The sequence below is a fragment of the Setaria italica genome, chromosome IX (genome assembly GCF_000263155.2).
Source record: "Setaria italica strain Yugu1 chromosome IX, Setaria_italica_v2.0, whole genome shotgun sequence".
In the NCBI taxonomy this organism is placed as follows: Eukaryota; Viridiplantae; Streptophyta; class Magnoliopsida; order Poales; family Poaceae; genus Setaria; species Setaria italica.
The window spans coordinates 48846999-48864096 of NC_028458.1; the positions used below are offsets into that span (position 1 = coordinate 48846999).

A 17098-nucleotide genomic window follows, 5' to 3' on the forward strand; every position below is an offset into this window, starting at 1 on the left:
GCTTTCGCCGCTCACACCTACTCAAAATTGAAACGCATAAACAAATGGACCTTGGAGAGCGACCTCATTCGGCTGACATTGGCAAACAAAACCCTAATCTAGTCTAGTTTAGTTTAGGAATTAGGAGCAGTCGTGGCGGTCCGCCGGTGTCTTAATTGCCCTGCCGTCGCCATCACCGTTAACAGTGGAAAGCCCCACAACCGACACGCCCAGATCCATAGACACCCCGGGGAAAATGTCCCAGATGCCGATGACGGGTGGGACCAGCGTAACAACGAGGCCCACACGTCAGGAGGTGGCTTTCGGTGGGGTGGGGCGCCGGGGAGGTGGGGCCCCGATGGTGACGCGGATGGATTCAGACGTTGGAAAAAGTCACCGCGTCATGTGCCGGCTGCAATCTCCCTGCCTCTGGCCTGGTTACAACTGGCCGCCACCGAGTAGAGCGAGCGAGTGGTGAACAGCGATGGCCGCCGCTCGCTCTCACCGTTTTGACTGCGGGGCGTAACGGGTAGGCTTTCCAGCCCCCAAGCGGGTCTCCATCGCAGCAAATCCTTTTCCATGCAGAACCCAAAGGGCTCGTACTAGTAATTACTAAGGCGGTGCTGTGTTCCTTGAGCTAAAATTTAATCCGCGTGACATTGAATATTTGGAAGCTAATTAGGATAATTAAATATAAATTAATTGCACAGATGGAGGCTAAACGGCGAGACGAATCTATTAAGCCTAATTAATCCATCATTAGCAAATAGTTACTGTAGCAGCATATTGTCAAATCATGGACATTAGGCTTAATAGATTCGTCTTGTCGTTTAGCCTCCATCTGCGCAATGGATTTTGTAAATAGTCTATATTTAATACTCCTTATTAATATCTAAACATTCGATGTGACGGGACTAAACTTTAGAGGGTGGGAACCAAACATCCCCTAAGGCCTTGTTTAGTTCCCAATTTGAGAGTGTCAAAGTTGGGATTTTCCATAAATGCGCAACTGTAGCATTTCGTTTGTATTTGTGAATTATTGTCCAAACATTGACTAATTAGGCTCAAAAGATTCATCTCGCAAAGTACAACAAAGTTGTGCAATTAGTTTTTGATTTTGCCTACATTTAGTACTCCATGCATGTACCGCAAGTTTGATATGATGAGGAATTTTCTTTTTATATAGTGCCAAAGTTGGAATTTTGGTAACTGTTTGTCCTAAATCTTTTGGTGGTGTTTCACTGTTTCGTACATTACTTTTGACGTTTTCCGTGGGTTGGTTTGTCATTTCATGAACATCACCGTTTGACTGCGGACATCACCTACATTTACACTACGTTTGTGTCGGCACCTATTTTTCAGGTTCTTTTCGCCGTATCTTTGCGTATGAAAAACACACGGAAAAGGACTGAGAGGTCCATGACACGTCACACAGTAAGATGCCCCCCAGTAAGATCTGGAAAAGGTCAAAACCCGACACCCGCGAACCGGCAAACCGGGTCACCTCGCCCCACCGTCATAACGGCAAATCAACCGATTAACCCAGTGGCAAATTTAACCAACACTTCCCACGCCACGCTGTCCATCACGCTCTCGCCGGGCCCACCTCCAGGGACCCACCGCATCAAGCCAAACCGGACGGTAAACAGCGATCAATCCCTTAATTAAAGCAGCCGCGTTGGGGCAGGCGACAGCGGGGGGTAAAAAAGGTGTGGAAGCATCGCATCCCGTGTCCGCGTCGTCCTGCGCTGCGCCCCATTCCTTTCCCTCTCTCTCTCTCTCTCTCCAGCCGCCCAGCCTCGCCCTTCTTCTCCTTCCTCCTCTTCCTCTTCTTCTCCCCCCAATCTGCGGCGGGGTTGATTCGATTTCGATTCCCTTCCCCCCCATCGATCGCGCGCCTCCAAGGGACAGCCAATGCAATCCGCGCCCGGGGGAGTAGTCAATCCCCCCCCCCCCCCCCCCCCCCCCAACGTGCGCGCTCACTCGCGGGCGGGGCCGGCACAGTCACCGTCACCACCCTTATTAATTTCCCCCTCCCCCCTCCGCGCTTCAAAACCTCCTCCTCCGTTCTCCGTCTCGTCCTCTTCCTCCGCCACTCCCCAGCCCCGCGGCGGTCGCATTGCTCGCCGCCGCCTCCCCGGTTCCTCTTGCGTCCCCTTCCTTATTTGGTTCTTGGGGTTGGTTTTGGTCTGGGTTTGGTTGCGAGGAGGAGGGGGTGGAGTTTGATCGGAGGGAGGGGAAAATGTGGGCGGAGCGGGTGGTCGGGGAGCGCCGGATGCGGCAGATCCAGCGCTTTGCGCGGAACGCCAAGCTCACCGTCGTCTGCCTCCTCCTCACCGTCGTCGTGCTCCGCGGCACCGTCGGCGCCGGCCGCTTCGGCACGCCGCAGCAGGACCTCATCGAGCTCCGACAGCACTTCGTCTCCCACCCGCACCGGGCGCTCGCCGAGCACCACGACGCCAGGTCCAGGGCCTCCACCACCACAACCACCACGTCGTCGTCCTCCTCATCCTCATCCGGGCGCGGCGACGACGAGCCCGACCCGCCGCCGAGGACGCTCCGGGACCCGCCCTACACGCTGGGCCCCAAGATCTCCGACTGGGACGAGCAGCGCGCCAACTGGCACCGCCGCCACCCGGAGACGCCGCCCTTCCTCAACGACGTCAAGCCGCGGGTGCTGCTCGTCTCGGGTTCCTCCCCCAAGCCCTGCGAGAACCCCGTCGGTGACCACTACCTCCTCAAGTCCATCAAGAACAAGATCGACTACTGCCGCGTCCACGGCCTCGAGATCTTCTACAACATGGCGCTGCTCGACGCCGAGATGGCCGGCTTCTGGGCCAAGCTCCCGCTCATGCGGGCACTGCTCCTGGCGCACCCGGAGGTCGAGTTCATCTGGTGGATGGACTCTGACGCCATGTTCACCGACATGGCATTCGAGCTCCCATGGGAACGCTACGGGCCGTACAACCTCATCATGCACGGCTGGGACGAGATGATCTACGACGACAAGAACTGGATTGGGCTCAACACTGGCAGCTTCTTGCTGCGCAACTGCCAGTGGTCGCTTGACATGCTGGATACCTGGGCGCCAATGGGGCCAAAGGGCCCTGTCCGCATTGAGGCTGGCAAGGTGCTGACCAAGTCCTTGAAGGATCGGCCAGTATTCGAGGCCGATGATCAGTCGGCCATGGTGTACATCCTCGCCACGCAACGCGAGAAATGGGGTGATAAGGTTTACCTTGAGAATGGGTACTACCTCCACGGCTACTGGGGCATCTTGGTCGATAGGTATGAGGAGATGCTTGAGAATTACAAGCCAGGGCTTGGCGATCACCGGTGGCCGCTCGTCACTCACTTTGTCGGTTGCAAGCCTTGTGGCAAATTTGGGGACTACCCTGTTGAGCGTTGCCTCAAGCAGATGGACCGTGCATTCAATTTTGGGGATAACCAGATCTTGCAGATGTATGGGTTCACGCACAAGTCACTTGCAAGCAGGAGAGTGAAGAGGATCAGGAATGAGACTAGTAACCCACTCGAGATGAAGGATGAGCTTGGGTTGCTCCACCCAGCATTCAAGGCTGTGAAGACTTCCACATGATAATTAGAGTACAATTCCACTTGTTATTTTGTTTGTTCGTTCTGGATCCTGCTGGGTCTGAATCTAAAGTGTTCTTTTTGTAGAATCGGGTGACAGCGGCAGTTTGGGTTGTGATCATGGGATGGATATGTTGTAATGTGAGGTGTTAGGAGAATGATGTTATGTTTATTTGTTGGCATAAGTTATGTCTTACACTCCTAGAAATTGAGTTAATGAATGAACTCAAGTTATTGGTCGCCGTGATAGCTTTTAATAGAATTTCCTATAGTCTCTCTTATTGGCTGAATGGTTGTGATTTTCTCCAATGCCTCCAGTGTACCAGTTGGTGTCCAATTATTCTTGAGATATTGGGGTCCTCTTAAGCAGGATAAGATATTGTTGTGCTCTGAACCAATTATTTTGCTTTCTTGTTTGCCTTACTATTACTGGTGGTGTGGTAGCAAGACGCTCTAGTTATGTTATATATGTGAGCTCAAAATCCTCAACAAGGTATGCCTAGCTAGGAGTTACTTTCAGTTTACACTGTCATTATTTTGTCCTTGCTTTATCTTTATCTTCTATTTAAATCATTGAAGAGGGCTTGATACTATCCACCATTTCCCTGTATTTCTAATATCTTTCATTGGCATTGATGAGAAACCGTGGATTGATGTGAACTTGTCTGTGGTTGATGCTTGTAAATGTTGATTGGGTGTTATGACAGATTTTGTATTGCATAACATTCTTTCTGTGACCTGTTGATGTGAACTTCAAAAGTGTCATACTTCATTGTCATAGCAGACGAAATTTTGTTTCCTGGAAACGTGTAATGTTGGCTTTTTCCGTTGCACGATTTCGTTTTAACAGCGTATCTTACGGCGCGATGCAACTGGTTCTAGTAACTTGAGATTGGTAGTCTCATGTGAAGGCGTTGGTGTCCAGAACCCTGTATTTTCACTAAGTTTTTTTTACTAGTAAGTTTGTACTTAATACCAGTTTCATGGTTTCAATTTGATTGCTCCTGTCGATGGAATCACTGCCGCTACTGATGTGATCTGCGAAACATAACTGTAGATTTGTATGATCTCTTTCCTTTGTCGGGCAAATTCAGCTTTCCGTTGCGTTGTGGGATCCCGGCGGAATTCGGCATCTGCTGTGTGAACATCAGCGCTGCCATAGATCTGAAAAAATGTTTTGTTTTCGCATCCTGTGTCAGTAAAATTACAGAAGTGATCGTACGAAGTCAACGATTCGCTTCTCTCCAAGCCGAGGAAATTAGAGCTCATACTCCAATGAATCCTCTTTTCTAGGTGGTCAACTTCCAGAGATACCGGTGTAGCACTGCTGTCTGCCAGTAATTATTTATTTGCCAAAAGGAAGATTTGAGCAGAGAGACTTTATAGCCGATTTTGTTAGTCTGCGTGCGTAACATGTGATGCATCCCAGAGATATTACGAGTCAGCAACGGCACATGAGCAGTAAGGGAATGAACATAGGCAATATAACCACTTCCTGGAGATTCAAATGTCACAGGGATGTTTTGAATTGGAAATTGTTTGAATGGAGTAACACGCGCAAAAGCCTACGAAACTATTGGTAACTCTACAGAGAGAATTTGGTGTTCCAAATCCTGCTGTCATCTTATTGATACCGTCCTTCCAAGTCGGTGCTCACTTGTACAGCTGCTTTAGTCTCCTAGCAGCTTCGATGATGTTATCTCTGTGGCCAAATGCGCTGACCCTCACAAAGCCTTCGCCGCCCGGTCCAAATCCACTGCCAGGGGTAGTGACAACGTTCGCCTTCTCAAGAATCTCAGCAAACACATCCCAAGAATTGCGACCAGGGAAGTGCACCCAGACATATGGAGCGTTCTTGGCACCATAAACGTTGAATCCAAGCGATGTAAATGTGTCGACAATTATTTCAGTGTTCTCCTTGTAGAAGCTGACAACATCATGCATAGCCTGCACAGGAACAAACAGATATGAGCAGAAACAATGCAAAAGGGTCATCTGAAGATTTCAACAAACTGAAATACCTTCAGACCCTCTGGAGAGAGGCAAGCTAAGCCACCAGCTTGAGCAATGTTTGAAGCGCCATTGAAGCACGTGCAGACAATGCGGTTGAAATCTTTAGCGACTGGATGTCCATCTGAGAAAAGAAGCTCCTTGGGGACAACAGTCCAACCTAGACGGACACCAGTGAACCCAGCATATTTTGAGAATGATGCTGTCTCAATGGCAACCTGGCACATCAACAAACCATGATGACAAAAGTATAGTTCAAATTACTTGGAGAAATGAAGTGTTTATTATCCTAACCATGGCACTAAATTTGTTGGAGCAAATGCAATTAAGCGCTAAACATTCCAATATGCAGCATAAATAAGTAAACTACTGGAACACAGAACCCACCTCTTTTGCTCCAGGAATTTCAAAGATAGACTTTGGGCTATCATCTGATATGTACATAGCGTAGGCAGAATCATAGACAATGATGGACCCATTGTCCTTAGCAAATTTGACTAGTTTTGTTAGTTGGTCCCGAGATGCAGCAGCACCAGTAGGGTTGTTGGGTGAACAAAAGAAAATTATATCTGTTCGTGGGACAGTTGATAGATCAGGGAAAAATCCATTTTCGGGATTGCATCTCATGTACTCGATGTTCCCATACTTCTGAACGTCTTGCTGGTATAAGCCAGTTTGGCCCATGATAACACTTGAATCAACATATGCCTATCAAAATGAAAGACATGGTTTAGTTTCACCATAGAATACACAAAAGAAGTAGCAGCTATACCAAAAGTAACGGTATGAAAAGAACAATAAAAAAGAACCTTTTTCACCACTATCATCAGACAAGTTCAGAATCATATGAATATAAAAGGGTAAAATAACTGAGAGTTAAAGTCGATTCAACAATTCTCTTACGGGGTATGATGGGTCTTGGACTGCAATCGTCACATTAGATCCAAAAAGGACCTGGAACATTTGAATCAGGAAACTTGTTAACAAATAATTTTAATATGAACTGTAAGCTTAACAGGGAAGAGGGAGTTCTTTTGGTACTTGCAGGCGGGAAATGTCACATTTGGCACCATCAGAGACAAATATGTCTGAATCTTCAATACCAAGGTTCGCATAGTAGGCTGCAGCAATTGCTGCCCTTAGTTTCTGCATTGACAACCAACACAACATTTCATGATGCTGAAGATAAGGATCTAATACAAGGTCAGGCAAAGAGGAAAGTATGTATCTTATTGAAAATTTAGAAGTTAAATCATGTAAGCAAAATAGGTCAAGTATGCAAACACTTGGAAGGATGAATGAAAGGAAAAGCATCAACTCATCAAACTTTGTACAGGATAGGTCTTTCAACTAAGGAGACGTAAATGATCAGGAAACGTAACTCTTAAAACCAGAGCATAACAAGTTAAAAATAATTATCCTTTATTAACAGAACATCAATCCTCCTCAAACAATTATTAAAAGACAACCGATCTTACAGCCATAATCCTCCACAAAATATATAAGCAGAACTTCATAGCTGTTAAACAGCTATCTGAATTCAGCTAAAAAAAAGGAACAGCTATCTGCATCAGTCTACTAATGCATTGAAGGTTGCTAATAAAGCCACAAGCTATAGTACCTTTTCACCTTGCTCAGCTCCATAGCCACTGTATCCGTCAATTGTTGACAAGGCATGTGCTCTCTGTGTTTACAGATAGACTAATCAATAAATAATGTAATAGAAAAAGAGGTATTAAGCAAAAATAAATGTCGGTGAATTTTCTTAGTTTACTCCTACAAATATATACAAGTGGAACCAAATGAGAACGAAAATAAAAAAACTAAAATATATAAAAGAGAAAGGACTGCTAACGGACACTGGCATTTTTTGAAAGCAATATTAGTTTCTATTTTAACAAGTAGGCACCTCTGCCATGGCATTCGTTATGACATCCGGAATGGGCTCGGTAGTGTCACCAATACCAAGGCTTATAATCTTAGCATCAGGGTACTTCAGCAAATGAGCTGATCTTCTCCTCGCAATCTGATTGACAGTCAACAAATCGATCAGAAGCCGAATCTACAAGAGAACAGCCTCGACAAGAAAACGAGAAGATGGGTATAATGTATAACCTCAGGAAACAAATATCCTGCTTGGAGCTTGGCCATGTTAGCATTGCGTGGGACACTAGTCTTGTAGGCTTCAGGACAGGAGGAAGAAAATATTAGCAAACAATATCTGTATTTCTGTATTTACAACATCTACAGGCAACTCTTTACATGAATGCAACATCAGCCAAACAAGAAGCTACTACAGCGTACGTACAGCAACCTGGAATAATACCCTAATCCGAATAGAGACCTGTAGCATTCGATTGGATGGCCTCAAGCGAAAACTAATAGAGACTAGAACTGAAACATGAATTTCAGCAAGCAGGATGGACCGCCATTAGCATTGAAGTATACAAGGGGCTTTGGCAGTACATGTATCGACGGCCGTCGGGCTACTGACGCAGCGGATAGTGGCAGGCATTCTCCCCCCGGGTCGGCGGTGGCTGGTCTTCGATGCCCTGGAAGGGTGCCACAGTTAGACCTATCCATCAGATAAACAACGGAGCGCACCGTACCACAAGGAACGGGGAGGAGTCGGGTACTTGAGAGAGAACGACGACGAAGAGAGGAAGGAGGAGGAGGACGCGGTGATGGCGGGGGCACCGGTGGGGGCGGCAGCCATGGTGACGGCAGGAGAGGCGGCGGCGGCGGCGGAGGAGGATGGGTAGGCTGACGAGCGAGTGAAGGAAAAACCTGCTTCGCTGTCACAGGGAACGGAGGGAGGAGCACGGAACGGGTTGGGGTTTCGGGCGCTGGCCGTGGGCTACGGTGGGCTGGTTATGCTAGGCCGTCGTATCTCGCTCGCGACGGGGGCTGCTTTGCTGGTTTCGGCCGCGTGTCTTTGCATGTCTCAGAATGGGCTTGAAGTTGGGCTGTGCTATCCCGATAGCTCGGCCTGCCGACGACTATCAAAAAAAAAAAAAAAATCGGCCGTCCGACGAGACAGGAACAAGATGGTGAAATAACGAAGCGATGATGCAGACATGCAGACAGCGTGAGGCGCTTGGCCGGAGCGCCGGTGCTCGGCTGATCGACGGAGACAGAAACAGACGGATCCGATATGCGCCAGTGCTCGGTGGAGAGGACGGACACATGAGCGACCACCCCAAACCGAAGCCGGACACGCACGGCGTCGCGGCGCGGCGGTTGAGACTGGATGGTCGCTCACGTGTCCTGCTTCTCCACCCTGCACAGGGCACACCAAGTGGCCTCCGCATGGTTGGCTGGACGCTTTGCACCCTGAAGGCCTGAACAATGACCAACTCTGCAGCTGAACGTCTGATCTATGATGCAATGTAGCGCTGATCCATCCTTTCACTCCCACCATTTTATAGCCGTAGCGTGGTCGTGGAGCTCGCTAGCATCGAAGTATCGAACCCAAAAAAAGGAGACGCCACCAGGAGCGCATGGTTTTTGCGCCCAGAAGCAGGAGAGAAACGGGCGCTAAGGACACGGCACGACGACGCGGAGCTTGCTTGCTCAAGAACAACAGACGGGGCTGCGGCTCAGGACAAGTAGTGGAGTGCCGACCCGTTTGGCCGGTAGCTTGCTTCATCGTCCTGGGGAGCAGCCTAACCATTCGATGGGCGCGTTGCTCGGGAAATCTGGGTGAGGTCGCGGCGTGGGCCTGAGGAAGGCTGGTGTTTTCCGCCTCGATCGCGGCGAAATCCCGCTGGGTGGATGACGGGCGGCTACCGGCTAGACGGGTAACGGCTCCGGCAAAGGAGGGCGCTACTGGTGTGTCGGCTGTACAGAGTAGGGCTGTGTTTGATTCACCATGCTTATTTTTAGGATTAAAGTTTATAGATTTGCTCATGAAGATTAAACTTTAATCCTTAAACTTTATTATTATAGATACTTTATTATTAGTCTATAAGTCACCAAGGGATTGCTTATAGGGACTAAAGTGTACCCTAGACACCCCTGCACTCATTTATAACCTATTCGTATCCCCCTCACCCCACCCGCCTTGCTGCCCCGCCGGCCCCCGCCCTCCCCGGCCCTCGCCCCGCCACCTGCCGGTGCCGTCCTCCCTGGCCCCCGCCGCTCCCAGTCCGCCGGGACCCCATGAGGCCGTGCGCGGGGAGGCGCAGGAACGCGATGCGGCCGCCGGCGTCGCAGGATATGTCATCCCAGGCATAGCATGCGGCGGCGGCGTGGGAGGAGGAGGAGGGGGACCGCGCAATGCGGAGGCCGGCGCCGCCAGCGAGGAGGAGGAGGAGGAGGCAGCTCGGCCATGGAGCGGGAGAAGGAAAAAGGTAGAGGCAATCAAGAGCTAGTTGGTCATTGTACAACTCATTTAATATCCTTTAATTACTAAAAAGAAATTAAACTTTAATCACTGTCTAGTCCCTGAAAATAAGCAACGAAACCAAACGCAGCCTAGATCGGTCGGCTGTCAGCTCTACGTTCCGGTACACAGGGCGCACCAAGTCGGCTGTACAGACACTCTGGTGTGTGATCTCACGCCTGGGCCTTGTCGGGCCCTAAATACGGCCTCTCAGTTTCCAAAGATGTGGAGGGACGGGGAACGACGATAGGCCCATGTATGCCCATCCTCACAAACTAACTAAAGCTCCCAACGGTTTGAGATTTTTCTTTTAATCTTTGTTTGTACATTTCCCTGTATTTTTATTTTTTATTATGTCCAGAAGATATTAATGGAACGGTTGTTGTATCAATATGAAAATAGTAATTTATAGATAGTTACTTGAAAGTATAGTTTGGCTTAAAACATTACGAACCCCTGCACATAGTGGCTCAAAAAAAAAAGAATTGTAACACAACAGTAATAAAGTACTATACAGTTTAACAAGGCCATGTGTCCGTGACGCGCGATTACAAACTTATTAGCGCATGGTACCGTCCATCACGTAAGCAAGGCGGCAGGAGGAAACCACAAAAGTCATCGGGGATTCGGGGTCATTACTTGGGCAGGCGCTGGCAGGCGGCAGCAGCGGTATGGTGCTCAAGTGAAAGCCTGGAGCGGTCAATCGGTGTGGGCAGAATATAAGAAGCAGGGCAGCCGGCGGCCGGCGGGCGCCAGAAATTCAGAGGTGGCGCGCGCGACGCTGGAAGTCTCAGCCACAGACGCAGGGAGGGTTCGTTCGCAGTTCGCACCCTCCACGGTGCGCCGATCCAATCAGGATTCGGGGTCCAACGCTTTGACAAAAAAAAGCAGCGGCGGCTTCTAGACGGGCAGGCGCAGTGCGCGCGGGTGCGGCAGTACATAGCGCAGGTGCCCGCCCTTGTTGGCTTGTTTTGGTCAAGCTGTGTGGGCGACTGGGCGTACTACTCCTGCCTGACTCCTGATCTGCGTTTCTGGAATATGAAATAGTCAAATGGTGGGGCGTTGTGGCTGACTTCCGTTCTGGGGTCGTCGTCTCTGGCTCTCGAGGTAGGAGCGAGCCAACTGGGGCACTTCCCCGCAGAAAAACATGGGAGCTCAGAGCTCAGATCTCACCGCGCAACAACAACTGTTCCGGCTGGAACTGCATCGCTTTAAACGCCTGTGGGTGTGCATCCTGCTGCTTGCGGGCTGCAAATTAAAGGCTGAAAGCCGGAGAAACTGGCAAAAGGGAAGCAAAGGAAAACAAAGGCGAACCTGCCAAAGGGAGCCATGGCATGATTGGCATCCGAGCTCGATTGGGACGCGATGGCGAGGTAGCGCGCGCCTCAAACGCGACGCGGCCCACGTCCGCACTCCGCCGAAGTGACACTGCCAATGTTGCTTGCTTGCTGGTTGCAGCAAACCATTGCTTGCGCAAATGCGCATGTAAAATCCAATCCACGGCGATGTGGCCCCACGAAAATAGTGGACGCTTTCGTCCACCGCCCCATTGCCGTTTTTGCCCACTAGCCGAGCCGTGACGCGCAGCAATTTGCCGCGCGCGCCATGCCGCTACTCCTCCACAACGCCGCAACGGACAGCGACCAGTGCACGGTGGTCAGCTTCAGGCTTTCGGCGGCAGAGCGCCCCGGCTTGGAGTGCGATTGGGACACAGCTGCGTCGCATCACTGCGTCTGACGAAGAGGTTTTAGATCGTAATATTCCTATCAAGATTTGGAATGAAGATACCTTTCTTTGTCTTTGCGCGTCCATAAGAGCAGTGCCCTCTCTTCTCCATCTACTTTCATGCATATTCAGTACTCTCCCCAGTCACAAATGAATGTCGTTTTGACATCAGTACCATCGCCAAAGGTGCTATTTGACCACCATTACTATATAAAAAAGGGAAAATATACTGACATATTTGAAAATAAATTCGGTGAAAAATCTGCCCATATGCAAGAGTTTAGTTAAAAATCCGAAAAGATATTATAATAGTATAAAAGATTAAACATGCATGTAACCAAAGCTAATTTTTCTTTTTTCTCTCTCTCTTGAATACACAGATTAATTAACCGCATGCCTATGTGCATCCGCATGCACATGCATCAGCATCACCTTGCCTCCCATGATCCCACCGAAGCATGCATAGCATTAGGTCTTGTTTAGTTGGCCAAATTGGGAGGTGCTGGCACTGTAGCACACTGTAGCGTTTCGTTTGTATTTGTGAATTATTGTCCAAACATTGACTAATTAAGCTCAAAAGATTCGTCTCGCAAAGTACAACAAAACTGTGCAATTAGTTTTTAATTTCATCTACATTTAGTACTCCATGCATGTACCGCAAGTTTGATGTGATGGGGAATCTTCTTTTTCATAGTGCCAAAGTTAGGAGTTGGGGGTGAAGTAAACAAGGGCTTAGTTTGTGCTGACAGGCTGCTAGTTCTGGAATTTAGTTGGAAAAAAAACTAGTAACTTGCAGCTTTCCTTCAAATAAATTATTAAAAAAGATGATTTTTGCGTAACCAAATCCAACCGTGTCTAACACTCAATCTGCTCTCCACTGCACCGTAGGAATGTAGGATCAAAGGACCAGGGAAGATCGAGGCCCCCTGTTACACAAGTAAACCGCGAAATCAGTGGGGGCGAGCCTCTCCTTTTCTTTTCCACCCTGCCCCACCCGCCAATGCTGACTCCCTTCCCCCGGACACGCGGAGCTCTCTACTTCGGTCCTTCTACTCGACAGACGACAGCTCCCCCTCTGAACAGGAAGAGAGACTTCCCTTGCGGCCAAGAACCGGAGCTCATACCGCGACCGCCGAGGCACGGGAGCAGTCGCGTCGATCTCGCTCCGGGACCCGATCCCTACGTATAAGCCGCGGTTCAGAGGTCGCGGAGGGCGGTGGTTTTGCCAAGACTCCAGAGCCAAGACGACTCTGTTTTGATTCAGCTGTGAAGAACTGCGGTACAAGGGAAAGTTCCTGCGTGCGACTTCGGGACATGGTGCTGCGGATACTCGTAGGGAGGCGTTGAGCTCAGGTGTGTGCTAATACTCTGCCCGCTTCGTTTTTCATTCAGTTCCAACTCTGAAGCTATGCTTAGCTGGTGAGGCAGCGTTCCTGAGTTTGAAACCGTTTGTTTGTACCATGATTTGAGGCTTTGAGCTGTGGACCAAGCAAATCCAGCTAGTTTATAAGCTAACCTTGTCAAGTCGATTCAATCATTCACAACAAATTCATGCTCCGCATTTTTTGAGTACCATAGTGGCCATCCATGATCCATCCCCGTAGTAGCGTGAGATTTCCAGCTCTCAGCAGAGCGACGTGCCTTCGCTGTAGTGTTCAGCTTTCTCTCCTTCTTTCCACGTTCTTTACCTCCCTCGTTCTTTGCCTTCTTTCCACAGAATTTTTAGCTCACCACCGTACCGATACCGACATCGATGCCCCCATTGCAATCCTGGCCAAACAATAGTAGATTCATTCGGCCGCCCCGCACCGGCAGAGAGATCCGTGCATATGGTGACATTAGCTACGTAACATGGATGACACCAAATCGTTTAACTTTTTTTATCACTCGTTACTTATTCTATGCCTTCTTTGGAGCAGACCAAAGTTGCTTTCACGTAATGCTTCAGTTCAACTGAAAAGGGTGAGAAATAAAATTTATAAAAAAAGGTAGCTTTGGCAAGTGATGCGTCTTGTGGCCATTGCACCTAGGGAAGGGCCAGGGATACAAGTGTCATGGATGCTTCTTGATGCATCAGCTAGGTTCTCCCCTTGTACCTTCAGACAGAGTTCAGAGCTTCAGGCCATTGCAGTTGTCACCATGTTCTGTGTGCCACGGTTCACCGTGGTCCAATGCAGCATTGAAGATTGCAATTCCGTTTTACCGAACTATAGCAAACTTTGTACCATCATAGTAAATGGAATTGTAGTACATTCCTATCAAGATCATGCCACGGAGGTGATGGTGTCTAGTTACGGTCCTTGCAGTCATAAAGATTTTTACACGTCGCCGACCAGTGGTAGACAGTAGGCCAACCATGTTTGAATTTGACCCTGTGGCCCAGCTTCTGAAACATCGTTAATACAGTCATGAGCTTCTTTTCTTTGGAAGAGCAGAAAAGGAAGTCAGAGAAACGGTCAGTCAGTCCCGGCGGAAAGTCAGTGACTTGGTCATTTTGGTTGTGCTGCTGCTCTGTGTTGAAAAAAATTCTGGTACTTAGTCCAGTTGTATCTGAATGACTCGTTGCCGTTGCAGATACCATATACGACATCATGTTCTGAAGTCTCGTTCAGGTGCTGCTACTATCTGGCAGGGGATCGGAGTTCGTCGGAGATGTCTCCGAACACGAATTGCAGCTTCGACGACGGGCACGAGATCATCGAGGTCGCCGGCGAGCCGTCGGGGACAATGCGGCTGATGGACTTCATCCCCATCGACATCTACATCCCGTCCGTGGAGCGGGGCGCGCTCAGCAAGAGCCGGCGCAAGCGGCGGTTCCTTGACTTCCTCCGCGCCCACCCGTCCAAGGACTGGTTCCTCAGCTCCACCTTCGTCGGCCGCCTCCGCCGCAGGGGCCACCAGGCGTCGCCGGGGGGAACAGACCCCGAGGACAGCGACAGCGGCGGCCGCCGGCGGAGGCGGTTCCGCGTGCCGTTCGTGCGGAAGATCAAGTGGGGCAAGCTGTGGAGCTACGCGGTGAGCTGGTGCAAGAAGCCCGAGAACTTCGCGATGATCATTTGGCTTGCGTTCGTCGCCGCCGGTCTGCTGCTGCTGTTCATGCTCATGACCGGCATGCTCGACGAGGCCATCCCCGACGACGAGCGGCGCAAGAAGTGGACGGAGGTGATCAACCAGATCCTGAACGCGCTCTTCACCATCATGTGCCTGTACCAGCACCCCAAGATCTTCCACCACCTGGTGCTGCTCCTCAGGTGGCGCCCCGGCCCCGGCGGCGACCGCGAGGAGGCCCGGAAGGTGTACTGCAAGGACGGCGCCGCGCGCCCGCACGACCGCGCGCACATGCTCGTCGTGGTGCTCCTGCTGCACGTCACCTGCTTCGCCCAGTACTACTGCTGCGCCCTGTTCTGGAGCTACGCGCGCAAGGAACGCCCGGACTGGGCGCTCAACATCGGCTACGGCCTCGGCACGGGGTGCCCGGTCGTCGCCGGGCTCTACACGGCGTACAGCCCGCTGGGACGGAAGAAGGCCGACGAGCCCGACACGGAGTCGTCGTCGTCGTCCGAAGCGGCTCGGGAGCAGGGTGACCGGACCGAGAACGACGGCGTTGGCGGCCAGGACGTGGAGATCAAGGTGTACAACCGGCGCGTGGTGGTGAGCAGCCCGGAGTGGAGCGGCGGGCTGTTCGACTGCTGCGACGACGGGACGGTGTGCGCGCTGTCGGCGACGTGCACGTTCTGCGTGTTCGGGTGGAACATGGAGCGCCTCGGGTTCGGCAACATGTACGTGCACGCCTTCACCTTCATCCTCCTGTTCGTGGCGCCGTTCCTCATCTTCAGCGTGACGGCGCTGAACATCCACGACGATGACATCCGCGACACGGTGGTGGCCGTGGGCGTGCTCCTGGGCCTCTGCGGCTTCCTCTACGGCGGCTTCTGGCGGTCCCAGATGCGGAAGCGCTACAAGCTCCCGGGAGGGCGTTCATGGTGGTGGTGCGGCAGCGCGGCGGTGGGCGACTGCGCCAGGTGGCTCTTCTGCTGGAGCTGCGCGCTGGCGCAGGAGGTGCGGACGGCCAACTTCTACGACGTGGAGGACGACCGGTTCGTGGCCGTCATGGGCGCGCGCAACGGGGAAGGGCGCCCCGTGCTCGTGCCGCTGCCGCGGGAGGCGTCCACCACGACGCACATCCGGAGCATGTCGTGCCCGCCCAAGCTCGACAACGCGGTGAACGGTGGCGGAGGGGTGACGAGCCCGCTCGGGGTGGAGATGGCAGCCGTCGCCGCCATGGAGAGGTCTGCCACGTACCACCCCATGAGGCCGCCGGCGCCTCCCCTGATACAAATGGACCGAGAAGAGTAGTAGTAGTAGGACTGTAGGCGTCTACTTCTCCTACCTCGTGTTCAGAAACTACACACACATGTGTGTAGTTGTGTGCTAGTGTAAAGAAATTCGTCGAGCTGCTCTGTGTTGTACGACTGTATGATATATACGGATTTGTTTGTGTGAAGAAAAGATGAGGGTAATTTTCGGAAAATTGTGCGATCAGCTATGACCACCACCTGGAATCATCAGATCATTATCTGAAACATGGCGCCACTGGACACAGCGTATCAGGCAGGACAGGCCACACAATTACCGGTGGCGGATGGGCTATGGGCCGTAAGCAAGGCAAGTGCGGACATAAAAGTGAACTAAAAACTTGGGACATCGGCCTAACTGTGACGGCCAGAGTAAGCTGGGCCTGGGCTGGTATCTCTGTTAAGGCCTAGCCGAAGGATTCACACGGTCACGGCAAGGTAGGCTGGGCATGGGCTACCCTTGCGTCGAACATGACTGGCGCAAACCTTTCATGCCAAAACCCTTCCATAAGACCATAACCCACCCTCCTAGTTATCTTTTCCTTTAGCAAAGTAAATACTGCAACTAAATACTACTCCAGAAATGCTTATATTTGTGGAGTATTCAACAAGTCTGCTGATGCTCTTAAATAGAAGAAAAAATAGGCACCTAAAAAGTCTCCAACTGCCAGGACATAGTCAAATGGACGGTGGCTAAATCTGATGTCCCGCTGAACACCAACGTCACTGACAACCTGAACAAAGATCATCGCCACGCCAGGACGCAATTGCCGGCAAGCTGTCAATTCGGCAGATACAATGTCCACCGGCGAAGAACTCTTCTAAATGACAGCAGGGTCGCCTTTTTCTAACCGGATGGAGCGCATAGACGACCTTACCCTTGTTGGCTGGTGGAGCTAGTACAAGACGAATGGTCAGATCTCAGATGCAGCAAACGAGATGGATGTGGTGGACTGGTGGTGGTGGTGGGCTGGTAGTGGTAGTTGGTGGCTGGGGTTGCGGTGGCGTCGCAGACCAAGATAAACCCGGACGCCTTTTCGATCGATCACCG

At 50.9% G+C, this 17098-nt stretch overlaps 3 protein-coding genes across 3 annotated transcripts; 2 read left to right on the forward strand and 1 right to left on the reverse strand.

The window, feature by feature from the left end:
• Positions 1-1929: 1929 nt before the first annotated feature.
• LOC101756898 (probable xyloglucan 6-xylosyltransferase 1) lies at positions 1930-3863 on the forward strand. The gene has a single exon (XM_004984843.3). It carries the CDS (start codon positions 2222-2224, stop codon positions 3575-3577), a length of 1356 nt encoding a protein of 451 aa, XP_004984900.1. The 5' UTR covers positions 1930-2221; the 3' UTR covers positions 3578-3863.
• Positions 3864-5035: 1172 nt separating this feature from the next.
• Positions 5036-8407, reverse strand: LOC101756488 (probable LL-diaminopimelate aminotransferase, chloroplastic). The gene is made up of 10 exons (XM_004984842.3): positions 8220-8407; positions 8050-8135; positions 7699-7766; positions 7493-7609; positions 7205-7267; positions 6625-6729; positions 6487-6537; positions 5971-6291; positions 5595-5801; positions 5036-5520 (listed from the first exon to the last, which is right to left on the reverse strand). The coding sequence occupies exons 1-10, from the start codon at positions 8297-8299 to the stop codon at positions 5227-5229; spliced, it is 1392 nt and encodes a 463-aa protein (XP_004984899.1). The 5' UTR covers positions 8300-8407; the 3' UTR covers positions 5036-5226.
• Positions 8408-12757: 4350 nt separating this feature from the next.
• On the forward strand, positions 12758-16203 carry LOC101756085. The gene is made up of 2 exons (XM_004984841.2): positions 12758-13045; positions 14267-16203. The coding sequence occupies exon 2, from the start codon at positions 14345-14347 to the stop codon at positions 16046-16048; it is 1704 nt and encodes a 567-aa protein (XP_004984898.1). The 5' UTR covers positions 12758-13045; positions 14267-14344; the 3' UTR covers positions 16049-16203.
• The last annotated feature ends 895 nt before the right edge of the window (positions 16204-17098 follow it).